This window comes from Sciurus carolinensis, chromosome 3 (assembly GCF_902686445.1).
Source record: "Sciurus carolinensis chromosome 3, mSciCar1.2, whole genome shotgun sequence".
Taxonomy (NCBI): domain Eukaryota; kingdom Metazoa; phylum Chordata; class Mammalia; order Rodentia; family Sciuridae; genus Sciurus; species Sciurus carolinensis.
In genome coordinates this window covers 180623128-180639754 of record NC_062215.1, presented here as the reverse complement: position 1 = coordinate 180639754, position 16627 = coordinate 180623128, and the positions used below count along the sequence as shown (strand labels likewise).

The window sequence follows — 16627 nt, the reverse complement described above, 5'->3', positions numbered from 1 at the left end:
GGAGACTTGTGGCAGATTCATCACAGCGAGGACTTCGGAGGGTGCGGCTGGTGTGCCCTCGGAGGACCAGGCAGTGCCCAGGCCAGCTCTCACTTCTGCTGCAGGGGCCACGGCTTGTGGAGCCCGGCGAGGGTCTGGGCGTGCTGGGGCTCGCGCCCCTGTGAGGCCAGTCGGGCGGGTTCTGTTCCCCGTACTCAGGGGGACCGCAGACCAGGGCCCCTGGCGTTCTTGCCAAAGCCTGCCATCTGCCGGTGGAGGGGCTCCGCCCGGGGATGCGGCTCTGTGCATGCACGGTACCTTCCTGTTTCTGGAAAAGCTTTTCCAGGATCGTGGACTAGTCCAAAGAGGTGGCCCGCTTGCCCAGTGTGCACAGCCCAGGGCCAGTACTGGGCTTTCAGTGGGGAGCAGGCCCCCTTTTCCAGTGGGTGTGGTCATTTCTTCACAGTCCCTGGGGGTCTCCCTCCTCTACTTGGTGTGAGGCCTGAGTTCTCGCGGGGCTGAGGCTGCGAGGCAGGCGGGGCGTCTTCCTGGAACAGGTCTCCCACAGGGCACCTTCCCCGCAGGGGCTTCCCTGTGTGGCCCAAGGTGGGGGGTGTGACCTGACCCCTGCCAGTTCTATCATCCCACACAGGGCCCTGTGGGGATGAGGGGGCATGATCCTTCAGACGCTCCCTGAAGTCATTCCCTTCCACAGTGGGGAGCCCCAGGCACAAGAGGCCAGCCTGGGGACGGGAGCCTTTGCCATGTGAAACAGTTATTTTCCCAAACAGGGGAAAATCCTAGTGATGTCACGGGCCCAAGGCCTATCAGTTACGGTGCTGGTAAGGCCTGCTGGAACACTAGCCCCAGGTGCGCAGCCTGGCCCAGGATTGGGCTCCCCTTGCAAAGCAGCGTCCTCTCAGGAGAAGGTGGGGCACAGGAAGAGTCCTGCCCTGCCCATCCCCCCAGACAGCCCTGGCTCAGGGGTGGGGGTGGCCTCTGGAGTGGAAGTCCTGAATGAGTGGCCACAGGATGGGCCTGCAGAGCAGGAGGGCCCTCCCCCGGCCTGCACCCTGGCTGAAATCTAACCCTCATTCTTGGGCTCTAGTGTCATGGCCTCGCCTGGCTTCCCAGCAGCTTGATGCGGCCAAGTGATTCCCACTTCCCTCTCTTCCTCCGAAGGAAGGCTCCTTGCCGATGAGGTCATGGGAATAAACACTCCCTTCACCCCGAAAACAGTGGGAGCCTGCAGTCAACTTGTGTGGCCTCTGCTACCTCCTCGGGTGGCCTGTGCGTGGCGCCACCAATGCTTCCTATCCCGTCACATGGATGAGGAAACTCAGGCTCAGATCCTGGGACTCCAGGACCTTGGCCCAAGGTCATGGAGTCACCAAACAACACAGTGTCCAGGTCCAGCCCCCCTAGCCTACATCCAGCAGCTCTGATGGACTCAGAGACTGAATTTAATTCACGAATGTTCCCCCCTGTTCCTGTAGGGATAGGGGCACAAGGTGGGAGTTGTACCTAGTGTGTCCTGGAAGGGCCTGGGCTGTGGCAGCCAACCAGGGAAGGGCTCCTGCTACCTGGGGGCCACATCTCCATTTTTCCAGTAGATTCATTTAAAGAATCAGTTTTTAGCTCACAGTGTCATGCAGGAGGGTAGAATTGGTCCTGTTTGCGATTCTGAGAAGGACTGATATTTATTTATCTAAGCGGTATTGGGGACGGAAACTAGGGGTGCTTTACCACTGAGCTACATTCCCAGCCTTTTAATTTTTTATTTGAAACAGGGTCTTGAGAAGTTGCCCAGGCATACTTCAAATTTGGGATCCTCCTGGCTCACCCTCACAAGTAGCTGGGAAGAGTCACGTTCTTAAATGTGACTGTAATTTATTTATTTTTATTTTTTTATTTTTCTTTTAAATGCAACATACAAACTTTATTTAACAAAAGAAACAGGTAATGTCAAACAGGCACTTATATTAAGAGAAAAACTGACTAGAAGAAATTTTATCTTAAACACCTTACAATAACCTACTTGCAGTTGCATTTAACTGAGCTCTGTTGCTGTGAAGAATACAGCTCAAGCACAGGTATGGATGAATGATTTGTACATTTTTCAAGTATTCACTGAATACTACCTTATATACACATATACATTAAATTTGCGAAAGATTTAATTGATGATCCCAGATATACTTCATTTTTGTTGCTCTTTTGGAAGAGGTCGTCTAAAGAGAAGAATATGGGGTTCTGGCTCATGAATCATGTAATGAACCCAGCCTAGACTTTGTTGGACACCAAGTCTCCTCCATTCCTCTTCAGACATTAGATGAGTTTTGGGTACTTGTTTGGAAAGTTCTCTGGGTAACATGACATGCATTCAGTCCATTATTGGATATCCCTGGTTAGGCTCTTGGTTAACATCATCAAGGGCACCCACTCTTAACGTAAATTTCTTCCTTAAACGGTATTCTCGGCAATCTTATTGTATACTAGCAGGAGAAAAAAATGCCCAAAATCCACTGGATCCTGAAATGAAGGATCCAATCGCCACGCTGTGCACACTCGCCTCCGTCGTCACTCCCAGTCAACAGTCCCAAATCCCCGTCGGGCTAATTCGTAATTTTCAGAACCACTAACGGTACTCATAGTGCTCGTCGAAGTACTTGTCTGAGTAGTAGATCTGCTTGTGGGCCATACTGCCGGCGCACAACAGGGCGGAAACCGAAGACTGCAAGAACAAGCGAAGCGGAACGCACGTCCGTTTCTACCCAGGGCAACGACTCGACTAACTCCGTGACTGTAATTTAAACAACCCAATCCTTTCCCCTCTGAACGCTCTCAAATTGTCTCACTCATGAGCTTTTGGGGGACACGTCACATCCGAACCATAACTGGGACCAAAGAAGAGCAACGCAGGCCCTTGCACGGGGTGTGTCCCCCTCTCCTAAGTCGGTGACGGAGTGCAGGTGGATGCTGCTCCTCCTAACGGCCAGGGAGTGGAGGGTTAACCGACCACAGAGACCCTCCCAGCAACCCGTCCATTTGATTCATTCCCTGAGGGTGCCAGCAGCCTAACCAGCCACCCCCGTGCCTGCCCGGTGCATGGAAGAGGTTGGATAACTCGAGGGAGGCCCTGGGAAACCCAAGCCCAGTGGAAATGGCTGCAGCACCCTGGGGCAGCAGTACCTGGGTTGCTGTGTGGGCCTGGCTACTGTTGCTCCGTGGGCACCCTGAGGGCTACGGCAGGGTCCCTCCTCCCCCAGCCCCATCTGCAGGGGAACACCATGCACCCCCTTGGCAGGCACCTGCTCTACAGCTGGGGAGGGAGTGTGCTCCGTGTCCCTTCTAGAAGCCCACATTAGCCCAGATCTTCTGCGTCTTTGTTTTTCTGAGGTCTTCAATAATGGAAGCGGATGCACGGGCTGCCCGTGGCCATCTCTGTCCCATGTGGATGAGCACCTGAGCATGTAATTTGCACGAGGACCGCCCAGGGTTTGGCTCATGTGCCCGAGCGCCCCGGACCTTCCCCACCCGCTCTGCACCAGCGTGGTCACGGTGGACCGCGCATGGCCTCGCTCCTTCTGCTCTGGATTCTGGTTGGTGTGGCCGGCGAGCACCACTAGCAGGAGGGTCAGGACACTGAGAAGCCCCTGTTCTGCCACTTCCCTGTGCAGGGCACTGCCCCCATCCCCAAGGCCCTCTGCACACATGCAGCAGGTGCCCTGATGGGGCAACTCTGTGGGTCAGCTCCGGTGCGGTCTGAGGCTGAGGGTCAGGTGCTGGATGGCATGGTGCCCCCATTCCCATGCTCGCTGGTGGGCAGGAGCAGAGATCAGCCTAGCACACCCCCTTCAGCTACACTTCCCTTCAAAATAAGTCAGTGTCCCTCTTCAAGGCCTTGTTTTTAAGCAGCCTTTGGCTGATGTCCTTCCTCAATGCCTAGAAAGTGTTCCTGGAAACTTCCATGCAGCATGTCAAGGATTCCAGAAATCCTTGCTCTGTTAGCACCCTGTCCACCAGCCAGCTGAGTCCCTCAGTCCCCAACTCTTTTCCTTGGAGGCCCTGCTCTCCCTGGGCCCGGGTCAGTGCAGTTCTCCCTAATAACTGAGAAGTGAGAAGTCAGGTCTGGGAGCAACATGGACTCAGAGCCCGGGGTAAAAGCCCAGGCACCATGGGCTGGACCGGAGAGGAAGCCCTGGCCCAGAGGGAGATGGAGCTACCCAAGGCCTTGCAGGGTCAGAGCCAGGCTGAGGGTCCGACCCTTGACTTGCAGCCCTGTCTTCTGATGGAGCCCATGACAGAGGAGGTGTGTGCTCGGACCTCGTGAGAGTCCTTTATTGTGTCCTTGGTTACAAACATGGTGCCTGGCTCAGGATGAGATATATATGGAGGGGGGGGGGGAAGCATGCGGGAGGTTGAGCCGGCTCTGCATGGGCCCCAGTGATACTTGGGGACCCTGGGGCAGGCCTGAGCCAGCCTGGTAGCCCCTTCACTGGCAAGAGGCCATTGATGCTCCCAAGCTTCCTCTCTCGGGAGGCTACTGGGAACAAGACCCCTACAGACCCCAGAGTCACAGAAGTCCTACCCTGTGGGAAATTTCATTCCAAGAGCCTTTGTTTGATGAAAGCTGTCCCAAGGAGCAGGGGAATCCTGTCCTCCAGCGCCGTCCCCTGCTGCCTACCTTGGGACCCTCCCATGCCTCACGCCTCACTCTTTCCCTGCTAGGGCCTCTGGGATGCTGCCCTCTTGATGTAGGGGGGCAGAGAAAGGGTTGAGCAGGCTTCCTTTGTCCCCAGAAGCAGATTTGGAAACCTAGTGCCCCCGCTGGCGGGTGGGGTGGGGCGGAGGCCAGAGGAGCTGACCCTGGGAGAGCCCTGAGCTCTGAATGGCATCCTGGATCCCCTGGCACCTTCCTCTGAGGTCCAGCGTCCCAGGCCCGCAGAGTCCCTCCTCCCACTGCACAGGTGTCTGGAGATCAGCCTTTGCCGCCTGCACTGTGGACACAAGGCTGTGTCCTCTGAGCTGTGCCTTCTGCTGTCCCTGGTGGCCCAGAGCACCGGGGACCGCATCTCCAAGGGACCTAGCGAAAGCACCAGGGGCCGTTCGGCAGGGCAACGAGGAGCTGCCCGGGACCCCAGCAGCCGCTCCCCACCTAGTGCTCCAGGGCCCGGCCAAAGGGCCGCGTCCATTTGGAGGTGTCCAGGAAGACGCTGGAGGCGCCGTGGTAGAGCCAGAGGCGGGGCAGGGCCCCGTGGCGGGTCCAGGCGTCCTGCAGGGTGTCGTAGGCCTCCATCTCCACGTGGTAGTCGCCGCCCATGCCCTGCCAGCGGCCGCCTGTCACGTACAGGGCGTCACCCAGGGGCACCAGAGCGCCGTTCTCGTGTAGGCTGTGCTGGGACTGCACCTGGGGGTGGTCCATGGTCAACAGAGGCCCGTGGCCAGCAGCACCCTCGCCAGGGTCCATGGGGGAGGATGGCAGGGCACTGGGTACCAGCCTCCTGGGGCTCCCTGGGACCCCACTAGCTTCCTCAGACGCCCTTTGGCGGCAGCCGCCACGACTTCCAAGAGGACGGCATTTCCTGGAGTCTGAGGGGCTGGGGGACCCTGAGGCCTGAGCCCAGCTGCCTCCGGTGAGTCTGGGATGAGCCTTGCTTCACGTGGCTGGCTCGGAGGGCAAGTGTGGCTCGGCCCACAGACACCCAGGAGGGGAGCCTCCCAGGGACACCCTTGACCCTCACACACACTCCACACCCCTGCACATGGCCTCAGAAGTGCGCTGCAGAGGGGTCAAGGGGCAAGGATGTGGCATTCCAGAGCCTGAGAGAGAGGGGTGTGCTTCTGGGAGAGCCTGGGTGGGGGCAAGGGCCTGGCTACCAGGCCCAGGGAGCACAAAGTAGGTCCCCAACCCAGAACGGTGGGACCCCAGCCTGGACCCACAACATGGCAGGAGAGGCCTGGCTGCAGCCTGTCCAGGAGGCCCAGGAAGAAGTGCCCCCTGGCAGGGCCTGTCCTGCACCTGTTTTACCACGATGATGGGGCCTCAGTTCAGCAGCGTGCTGACACCCGGGGACAGCTGTGGACAGCAGGAATGCAGAGGCCCCTACTGCCAGGCTGGCCGCTGCAGCCTCCCGGGAGGCTGCAGGAAAGGAAGTCACTGCCTCAGTCTCTGGAGGCTGGTGGCAGGCCCAGTGTCCAGCTCGGGCTGAGACCCATCGTGGCCTCCAGTGAGGAGAAAACTGGGCTCTGGTGCCCCAGGCTGTCCTCTGCATGACCACCTCTATCCTCTGCTGGGCCCAGTGGCCAAAGAAAAGTGGCAGAGTGGGTTGGTGCTGGGAGATCAGGGAGCCCAGAGCAGGCAGCTCGGGACCCCTCCCTGCCCCTCCACCCCAGAGGGAGGCTCGCTCCCCCTCGGCCAACCCCACCTGGGAAGGAGCTCCTCAGAAGCACCCACCTGCTGAGCCTGCCTACGCTTCCCGAGGAGGAGGCCCGGCCACCCCTCTGCAGGAGGATGGCATTCAGGGGACAGAGCACCGGTGGTGACCGGCTCACCCATCAGCTGCATCCAGGGGATACCGAGGCCTGCCTTGCTTCCTGGGCGGCCTCTCTGTGGGCACCCCCGACTCCTGCCCTGCCAGGAGTACTGCAGGGACCACCAGTGGGAGGGGACAGTGGGAGACTGGGGACGCCCACCTTCTGCCACAGGTTGGCCCCGGGGTCATACACGTAGACCTTCTTGGTGTTGTCACCGATGAGGTACAGCGCCCCCTGCAGCGCGGCACAGCGAGGCGAGGACAGGTACTTGGGCAGGAAGGGAGAGGCGATCACGCTCCACACGTCTGCAGGCGAGGGGCACCTTCACCAGAGGGGCCAGCCACTGCTCCGAGCCTCGGGGCTCACCGCGTGGACCAGAGCACCCTCACTGTGCCGGGACTGGAGACTTGCAGAGGGGGCCAGTGGTCCCTGTCCCTGTGCCCTGCGAGGCCAAGTCCCACTGAACTGTGGGGGCCTCTCATCCTCAGGAGGGGGCTTTGGCCTGGTCACCCCCACCCGCCCTATAGTCCCTGAGTCCCCAGTCCCTCCTCCTCACACTGCCCTGTCTACCCAGAAGGCCCCACCCCACCTGGATCCTGACACTGGGAACTGGGCCCTCTTATCTCCACCACCCAGAAGACACAGGGTCGCAGACAGGGCCGGGAAGGCCACCATGCTGAGAAGTACTCAGCTGGGACCCAAACCCCATCCAAGATTCCAGAGCCTGAGTTTCGGCCCACTGAGTCCAGGAGATTCAGGGTCACTGCCCACAGGCCCCGTCCAGGTACACAAAGCAACCAGGCAGCCTTCAGGAGCAGGTGAGGGGCTGGGGCAGGAGAGCCCTGCTGCTTACCTCCAGGTCCGAGGGGGCCTGGCACCTGGTGGGGGGCCCGGCCCTCGCTGCCTGCTCGCCTCCCATCCACCTCTAAAGGGGCTGTGGCCTTCAAGAGAGGCCCCTGGCCACCTGCTCCTCCTCTCAGCCCCACCTGCCCGCAGGCCCACCCTCGCCCGACTGTGCCAGGACTGGGGTGGGGGCTTGCAGAGGGGCCCAGCGTCCCGTCCCTCCCGGGCTGCCGGCTGCCGCGGGGTCAGCTGCCTGCCCACCTGTGACAGGGTTGTAGCACTGCAGGGCCAGCGCGTTGTACTTGCAGGCACTGGAGCCCACCAGGTAGAGCCGGCCCCGGCAGCCGGCCGCAGAGAAGTTGCTGACGTACTTGAGGGCCGGGCTGACGGGCGTCCAGCTGTCTGTGTAGGGGTCGTAGCTCTCCACCTCCACCACATCCAGGGTGGTGCCTGTGAGGCGGTGCATCTCAGCTGGGGGCCAGGCTGGGGCCAGCCAGGAGGAAGCTGCTGCACACTCAGGGCGGGGCTTTCAGAGGTGCCCCGGGAGAGCCTGGCCTCCAGAGGCAGCCAGCTGCACACACGCAGGCCCGGAAGCTGGGGCTCCCAGAGCTGAGGGTGCCTGCCCAAGGCCAGGCCACCAACAACCAGCGGGGAATGGATGGTCACTTGGACCCTGGAGGGTCCCCAGCCTGTCCTGGGAGGGTGGGTTGTAAGAAGAAAGACCCTGGAGCTATGGGCAGCCGCCTCCCCAGTCCCAAGTGGAGTCTGGGTGTGACAAAGGTGGGGAGTCTGGATGTGGAGCGAGAGGTGGTGCCCGGCTTTCCTGGTGCCCCAGCCTGGATGGCACCCAGGGTGCCACAGTGCCCCACTGTGCGACCCTGGGGGTCAAGGTGCCCTGGGCTTGGGGACTGTGTATGTTCCCCGCTCTCTGGCTAGGGACATAGCAGCTATTGAGAAAAAAGGGGACAGTGGGGGCAGGGGGCATTAGGAGTGGCCTCAGGGTCAGGTTACCTGCGGAGTCCTAGGGTCACATGCATTTCCTTTTTCAAAACTAGTGGAATCGATGCATTCCCTGGGGTGCCGGGGTGACAAGTTGGCCCTGTGTCAGGCTGGGGACTTAGAGGAAATGACAGCGATGACAGCGATCACAGAGTGGCCACAGCAGGTTCATTGCTCTGAGGCTTCCCAGACCCTGAGCTAAAAACTGAGTCCCAGGTTCTAGGGTGGCATGGTCACCCCTGCTGGCAAATCAAGGCCCCAGTTCCTGCTGGCCACCTCCTGACTCCTCATCCTGCTTCCTCTGCCCACAAGGGCAGCAGAAGCACTGGAGCTGGCTGCTGAGGTCACCCAGCCGTGAGTTCTGAGAGCCAGCAGCTGGAAGCCCTATTGTGGTGTCTCTGACCTCCCCAGAGGGCGAGCTCCTGGGCAGGACTGTGGGGCGCCCTGCTGGCTGCAGGGCGTGGCAGGGCGGTCTCACCACCGATGGCGTAGATCTCCCCGTTGAGAGAGGCGCTGGCGTGGTTCGTGCGGGCCTTCAGCATAGGGGCCACGGGCTTCCAGGCTGCCTCCTTCAGTGGGAAGCACCAGGCCTGGGTGGTTGACCAGGTGTCTGTCTTGGTGCCCCGGGAGCCACCTGCCGGGAGAGGTTCTGTCTACATGAGTGCCCCTAGTCCAGGGTCTCTGGACACCTGGGGGCTGCTTACCAATGTCCAGTGCCCCTGCCCCGGTGCCAGCCATGATCACGAATGTGTTTCCATGCCACTAGGTCCTGGGCTGGGGTAGCACTGTGGGTGGTCTTTAGTTGTGGGACCTCCTTCCTCATCAACAAGGGAACAAAATCAGGGTTCCCAACACCATCAGGGGATTTCTCCACCAACCAAATGCCCTGAGGAACCCCAACTCCTGAGACGTGAGATTGAAAGGACAGGGGCCCACCCCAGCACCCTTCTGGGAGACACGGGGGACAGGGGCCCAGTAGGGGCCTGGGCAGTCAGTGAATGGTCAGTGGCCCAGCTTCCTGGGGCACCCCTGGATCAAACTCCTGGCTCTCCCAGCATGGCAGGAATCCCATGAGTGGGGAGAGCAAATCTGGGGGCCACCGCCAGGCCAGGCACTGGCTGGCCAGGGTGCCCTGGCAGGAGCTGCGGGCTGCCCACCTGTGACGTAGACGTCGTTGTTGAGTGCCGTCAGGGAGAAGCCCCACTTGTGGTAGTCGGGGAAGTCTGGAAGCGCCAACCACCTCCCTGGGGGAGAGAGGCAGAGGGTCGGGGGCTGTCCAGGGCCACAGAGGTGAGAGGACACCCAGCAGGGCCCTGGGAGCTCCAGTTCATCCTGACCCCACCACCTCCAGCACCCCAGAGGCTGGCGCCCAGCCTGGACATGGGGTGGCACCCAGGGATGCAGCAGGAGGCAGCTCTCACCCTAACCAGAAGGTCCACTCCACTGAACCCAAGTGGCTATTCAGCCCCAGGTGCAGTCTCCCCTAAGTCAGAGGGGTACAGGTTAAGTGACCTGGTCTGTGGGTGTCACTAGTGGGTTATAAGAATACCAGTCACCATCCAGCCGCCCACCCATCCATCCTGAGCCCCCTCTTGTCCCCAGTGGCAGCCAGGGGTGTGTAGGGTATTGGACCATGGCCCTGTGGGAGGCAGAACGGGTCTGAGTTCCAGCTCTCGAGCACCAGCTGTGAGCACGCGCCCTGGCCTGGTCCCCACGTGTGTAAGAGGGGTGATCCCTGCCTCTCGGGAGGTATGGACGTGAGAGGACAAAGTGCTACCGGGGACTGCTCAGCTGGCGGGGGTGTTGGAGTGTCACTGCTGGGAGAGCGAGGTCCCCAGCAGACCTGCCTTCCTGGAGCCGCCTGCGGTACATCGAGGCAAGAGACGAGGAGATGCTTTGAAAATCAACACGAGACTGTGATGGGGGGTCAAGGTCCTGTGAAGGGGAGCGTCTGTGGGCGGGACCAGGCCCTGGGCGGCACCCCGGAATGCTCTGCTTACTGTTTACGACAGTTTCAGGGCATGTGGAATTCCAGGCCTCATGGTGAGCAGAGTCTGGCTGACTCATGCCTGTGTCACCCCAGGGTGGGGACTGCCCAGCAGTTAGCAGGCCTTGGCTTCCAGCACCACCACCTCACTGCCCTCCTGCCCTGCTGGCCAGGTCTGAGGGACAGCTGCTCCCTCCTGACGTCAGTCCCAAATCCCCCCTCGTCAGCCTCTGACCTGGATAACCAGCCTCGGACTTTCTCCAGCCCACCAGCCGCTGCCACCATGTGGGTGGCTGGCCATCTGCCCCAGCCCAGGACACCAGCCAGCCTGCACCAGCACTTTCCCAGGAAGTGGAACACAGGAGCCCCCGAGCCCCCACCTTCTCCCAGGCACCCAAACGGCAGTCCTGGCCTGGCCTCCTGAGGGCGGGGAGAAGGCCCCAGGTGCCCAGGCACAGAGAGGAGGCTGAGGGCCCTCAGGGAGGTAGAGCAAGCTGCTCAAGGCTGGAGCCAGAACCTGTGGACTGAGTGCTCTCAGGCTGCCTCCAGCCCGCTGTCCCTGTGCCCAGGAAGGGACACTGATAGGAAGCAGTGAACCAGGCCACACCCCACACAGCACTGCCTGGGCAGTGGAACCTTTACCCTGACCCCAGGACCCGATAAAGACCAGAGTTGGGGGCTCTGGCTGGAGGGAGAGGGGACTGAATGTGTCCATCGCCCTGGCTATGGCCGGGGCTCCTTTGCAGCCCCTGGCAAGACCAGACAGGCACTCCCGGCACCTGGACTTGGGCAAGTGTCGTGTTCCCTGTGTACCTGCAAGGTGACACAGGGGCCGCCAGAAGGGGTGTGGGGAGAGGTACTCACGGGCCTTGGTGTTGTAGAAGGCGAAGTTCCCAGGGTGAGGAGTGGGCTCCTCACCACCCTCCTCGTCCTCCTCCAGTGCCCGCCCGCCCACCACCACCAGCACCTCCTCTAGCTTCTGCGGGAGGCCCAGCATCACCTGTGGGCAGGAGCAGGGGCAGAGGCGCTGGCTACCATTTCCCTGTGTCAGGGCCGCGTGGGCCTGGCCAGCCTTAGCTGGTGCACACGTGTGTGTGTGTGTGTGTGTGTGTGTGTGCGCGCTGTGTGGTGGCCGTGGGTGGAGGTGGCTGCAGATGCACCGTGTGTGAGGGCCAGCGCTCTGCCCAGTGCAGACCCCGGCTCCCTGGCCCAGAGACATGGTTGTCAGTAAGGAGCCACTGTCCACGGCAGCCAGGATTCCTTCTCCAGTGTCCAGCCTCCCACCACCAGGATTACTGCGAAGGCCAGCAGGGCAGCCCCCAGGCCACTCCAGCATGAGGCCATGCCCTCTGTGATTGGTCAGGGTCCGGCGGTGGCAGGGCAGAGATTTTGCCCGCTACACACTCCACCCTCAGCTGGGAGCCACCAGGCTGAGCCTGATCTTTGCCCGACGGACCCAGAGCAGGCTGTCTGGCAGCTGACCCTGGGCCTTCTTGTCTCAGTCACATCGGGCCTGTCCCTCATCAGGACCTGCTTCCTGCCAGCACCCAAGGAAGGACATCCGCAGAGGCCTGTGCGGCACCTGCAGATTGCCTGTGGCCTCTGCTGTGTACCCGTGGGGCCGCCTTCCTGGACAGTCCCCTCTCCTCCTGCCAAGCTCCTTCCCCTCCTCTAGGGCACAGCTGGGGTGCCACGTCCTCCAGGGAGCCTCTGGCCTAAGCGTCTGGCCTTTCCACTTGGCCTTGGGTCTGGTCCAGGTTCGTCCCGCTGAGCCATGGGCTCCTTCAGGACAGGGTCACTTCTAGGTTCCCCTCTCCCGACATAGGGTGTGGCACTCAGGCACAATCTGTACTCGAGGGATGAGTAATGCCCTCGCAGGTGACCTGTCCAAGGAGGGGGCAGAGCAAAGCTGGTGGCACCTTGGTGACGCCCCCTCCTTGCTCTTCCTCCCAGGGCTCGCTCCCTGCTCCTCCACAGGGGGAGCTGTGGGTCCTCACTCACCCCACGGTGGTCCTGGGACAGTGCCTCCTGGCAGGCCTCTGAATCCTGGATCAGCGGCTCCGTGGCCAGCAGTTGCTGCACGCAGGGCCTGGGCACAGCATCCAGACGCACCAGGCTGAGCAGCTCGGGCAGGAGGGCGGCCCGGGCCTGGGTGTCGTGGCGAACCCAGCGCAGCAGGGCCTCGAGCCGGCTCTGCTCTGGCTGCACCTGCAGCAGGTCGCTGGCCAGACAAGTAGCCAGCCGTTCCCGGGGCAGCTGCAGAAACTCGTCCTCCTGGGCCACGGCCTCAAAGTTCTCCCGCAGGAAGGCCCAGGCCTTGGCGGCCACCCCCATCAACCCCTGTTGCTCCCCAAACTCGCAGATTCCCAGGCAGTTGGTGGCGTCCAGCTGCTGTTGGAGGTAGCGGCCACAGACCTTCTGCACGGCAGGGAAGTGGAGGCGGGAGGCCGTGCGCGTCAGGGCCTCCACGTTGGTCTGTGTGATGGTCAGCCGACCCGTGTACACAAAGTCCAGCAGCTGTCCCACCACGGCCGGCTCCATGTCCTGGAGCTCGACACGTGCAGAGAAGCTCTCGGCAAAGTCACCAGCAAACATGGCGTGGAAGTAGGGGCTGCTCAGTGCCAGGAGGCTGCGGTGGCAAGGTAGCTCCTGGCCGCCCACCAGCAGGGTGACGTCGGCCAGCTTGGGCAGAGAGCGCAGCCGCTGCAAGCCATCCAGCATGTCCTGGGCATGTGAGGGCAGCTGGAAGTCCAGGTCATCCACATTCCGCACCATGATGCCAGAACCAGGCAGGGACCCTCTGCAGCCCACCCTGTCACCGTGAAGAAGCACCTGAAGCCCACCTGAGCTCCCAGGAAGGGTAGAGAGCAGGGTCAGTCGGGGCCAGTCTCTCCCCTCTGGGGACCACCAGCCTCACTGACTGTGCGTCAGCCTTGCCCGCCCCCATGAGCACTGGCCGAGCCTTGCTGACATGAGGGCTGCCGTCCACCACCTCCCTTGACCCAGACTGCAGCCCTATGAGGGGACAAGTACTGCTCCCATTTCACAGGGAGGGAGGTGAGACCTAGGGGCCAGTCCTACCCGCAGCCAGGCCACTGGGGAGGGACAGGCCCCTGAGAGAGACCAAGCTCTGGGCCTCCTCCATAACTCTGGGGTACAGGGGACCCAGAGAACAGGATCCTGTGTCACCCAAACTCCCCAAAGGCTGACCCTCACCCTCGCCCTCTGCCCAGATCCATATGCTGACCAACTGGTGGGGGCGTGTCCAGGTTTCCACCCTCTGACCGCCCTGCCTCTGTGCCTTGGCTGGGCGACCCCGGCTGGCCTCGCCCTCTCTGGTCCCTTCACTTGTCTGCCAGCAGAGGGGCTCAGGGTGGCAGGGCCTGGAATCACTGTCCTCGCCAAAGGCACCCGCCCCACGGGGTCCCCAGGCCCCACCATCCTGCAGGTGGAATGCTGTCATGGTACAACTGGGGACACTGAAGCACAGAGGGCCTGACTCACTTGCCCAGGGTCACACAGAAACGGGGGGAGCTGGTCCTGGACCTCAGAGCAAGGTTTGGGGCTATGACTGAGCTTGGGCTACTAAAGACACCACAACTTCAGGAAGAAGTCCCACTTCCGGGCACGCTGAATTTTGCACACGCTTATTTATGGGTTTCTGGTGTTTACCCTCAGAGAAACATCCCAAGGCAAGAGTCTGTACAACAGGTTGGTCCCCAGTCACCCCAAAGACGACACCTGCATGGCAGGGGGTGTCCCACCACCCAGGGGGTGACTTGTGCAGCCCACAGGGCCAGACAATGGTACAGAATGCTCTAGAAATAAAATGAATGAGATGAAAACAGAGCTGAACAAAAATGAGAAAGGCCCATATAGAGAAATGTCCAACCTCAAGGCCTGAGCAAGGGATTTGGGGCAGGGACTGGAGGGCTGTCCACTCCCCGACCTGCGGGTGCCTGTCTCCTTCCTATTGAGCAGAATGCACCTGAGGAGCCCACTCAGGGACCAGCCTGGGCTCCCGCTGGGACAGAACAGCTGAGGAGGCCAGAGCCCAGCAGCCAGGTTGGCCTTCCAACCTGCTTAACCCCTCATCCTGCTCTGGCCTGGCAGGCACAAGAGATTAGCTGAGTGTAAGTGAGGGGGCTCTCCTGGGCCACTGCCCCAGGCTTGGCATTCCGGTCATTGCTGCCTTCCCTTTGGCCAGCTGCTACGGTGGTGGCATGATGGCGGCACGGTGGCAGCCAGACGGGAATCCCGGCATGTACCCAGGCACCTCGGGGTGCTTGCTGGCACATGCTGCTGCCATCCCATCGTGGGGAGGGGTCCCAGGGGCCTCAGAGCCTCATCCAGCGCCTGCCCAGGAAGGGAGGGTGAGCAGGCAGGCAGCTGAGGCCGTAACCCAGAATGGCCCTTCTCCTGGGTGCCGTCCCAGGGGTCCGGCCTCCCCGCCCACCCACTCCTCCGGCTAGAACGCCGAGGAAGCCAGTTTTCTGGTCCCTAGTCCACCCTGAGGAACCACTCGGCCTGTGGAGGGGCCTCTGTCCCAAGCACTCAGTTCTGTGATCCCTGGGTCAACAGGACCGAGCATGACCACCCCCCACCCTCTGCTGCCCACTGCCTGGCCCCTCCTTTGTCGTCTGCCCCACTCAGAGCCCTGGCCCTACCTTTCGGCCAGTCCTGACCCGCGTTGCTGAAGACACGGAGCTGAGGACGGGGCTGCCTAGCCACAGAGGGGCATGGAGGCCTCCTGGGCTGGGCTGGGCTGGGCTGGATGGCCACGTGGGGACAAGGGGGTATTTTTAGCCTCTGTCTGCATGGGAGGGCGGGGAGATGGGCTGGTGGAGGGAAGAGGGGAGGGGACAGCCTTTCATAGGTGTCAGCTGTGAAAGCCCAAACTGCCCATGTCACATCAGAGGGCCTGAGGCCTCTGGGTAACCCGGGCAGGACGGACAGCAGGAGCCTCCAGGACAACCAGGAGCTTTTGCCTCTCCAGGGCCTTTGGTCTGACTTGAGGCATGGGGACGCCCCTCCACCGGTTTCCTCATCTGTAAGATGGGATGGTGGGAGCCTGTACTGGGGACCAGGCCACACGGGGAGCCTCAGCTCCTGGCTGGACGCTGAGTGCCTGACCGGTGATGTGACGTGCCGCCCGTTCACGTGACGGGCCCTCCTGGGGATTCCTCTGCTAAGTGGTGACATCTCTCCTCACACAAGCAGGGCTTAATCAGTCAGGTCTTCCAAAGATTGGGGTCCACGGTGGCAGTGGGGAGGTTTTGGTGGCAAAGAGGGCAACAGGGCTTTGAGAAGGCTCCCCAGGCCCCACCAAGCAGAGGCAGGGGCAGAGGAGGCCAGGCCCCTGCTGCTGTGCCATGGCCTTGGCCTTGGGCTTCCTGGTCTCTCCCTTCATTCCAAGTGCCAAAGACGGCCAGGACACGGGGTGGAGGTCATCTAAACATACAGTGGTCACAGGGAGGCCCTCACATCTGGACCCGAACGAGACCCAGGAGGTGGAGCCTGGGGGCTGGGGGGTCCCTGGACATCTCTCGTGCCAGTGCTCAGCGCCAAGCCTACCAGCCAAGGGGCTTCCACGCACCGGAGAGAAGCCTTGGCCCTGAGCCTGGGCTGGCCAGTGGAGGGACCTCCTTCATCTTCATGGGCCGTGCTGAATGACCATCTCTGGAGTGTGGGCAGTGCAAGAGTCAGACTGTCCCATAGACCAGAGGGGCCAGGCGGCCCGGGCAACAGCCTCCTAGCAGAGCTGGACAAGTGCTCAAGGCAGCGGGGTGTCGGGACACACGTGGCACCTACCCTGCCAGCCCAGCGGCTGAGACAGTGGTTTTAAGCTGGAGGCCACAGTCCCTGCTCCCAGGATGAGTGTGTTAAGGCAGGGGACAGTGGTCCCACAGAGCCTGTCATCGGTCAGCGGGCTCCTTGCAAGGTTGTAGAGAACTTTCCCCGCTCCTGTGCGGGGCCCTCGTCCACCCGCCCCTCCCAGTGAGCCCCGCCCTGGGCCCTGCCCGCCTCTGCTTCTGTTCCACATGGTGCCAGGACCTTCCCCCAACCTTGCTCTTCAGCCTCACGTGCGGTGAGACCCTTGTGGATGTTCCCAAGTGTCATGTGTCCAGGCCATCGTGGGGAGGGTGCTGGAGGTGCTGGGTTTGCTCACCGTCCTTCCAAGCAGGCTAGAGGAAATGAGGACAGGGATTCTGATGACAGGCTGTGGTCACAGGGAGCTGGCTCTGCCTGGGGACAGTGCTGTGTGCCAAGTGTGCTGGCCTC

General features: G+C 61.6%; 1 protein-coding gene across 4 annotated transcripts; it reads right to left on the bottom strand.

Moving 5' to 3' along the window:
• Positions 1-1902: 1902 nt before the first annotated feature.
• On the bottom strand, positions 1903-15111 carry Klhl30 (kelch like family member 30). 4 transcript variants are annotated; one of them, XM_047546936.1, is made up of 9 exons: positions 15013-15105; positions 12347-13188; positions 11210-11345; positions 9516-9602; positions 8837-8992; positions 7621-7809; positions 6676-6821; positions 5138-5389; positions 1903-2713 (listed from the first exon to the last, which is right to left on the bottom strand). In XM_047546936.1, exons 2-8 carry the CDS (start codon positions 13118-13120, stop codon positions 5138-5140), a joined length of 1740 nt encoding a protein of 579 aa, XP_047402892.1. In that variant the 5' UTR covers positions 13121-13188; positions 15013-15105; the 3' UTR covers positions 1903-2713. The 4 variants fall into 4 exon arrangements, with proteins under 4 accessions (XP_047402892.1, XP_047402891.1, XP_047402889.1 ...); XM_047546935.1 differs by lacking the exon at positions 1903-2713 and having other exon boundaries at positions 4307-5389; positions 12347-13157; positions 15013-15111; XM_047546933.1 differs by lacking the exon at positions 1903-2713 and having other exon boundaries at positions 4307-5389.
• Positions 15112-16627: the final 1516 nt, after the last annotated feature.

Bases quoted from the DNA above. Each gene is read 5' to 3' on its own strand.
- Klhl30 (XM_047546935.1), bottom strand. From the start codon at position 13,120: ATGGTGCGGAATGTGGATGACCTGGACTTCCAGCTGCCCTCACATGCC. The intron at 7,810-8,836 runs GTGAGACCGCCC...ACCGCCTCACAG, and splicing joins GGAGATCTACGCCATCGGTG to GCACCACCCTGGATGTGGTG. The intron at 6,822-7,620 runs GTGGGCAGGCAG...CCTCGCCTGCAG, and splicing joins GTGCTACAACCCTGTCACAG to ACGTGTGGAGCGTGATCGCC.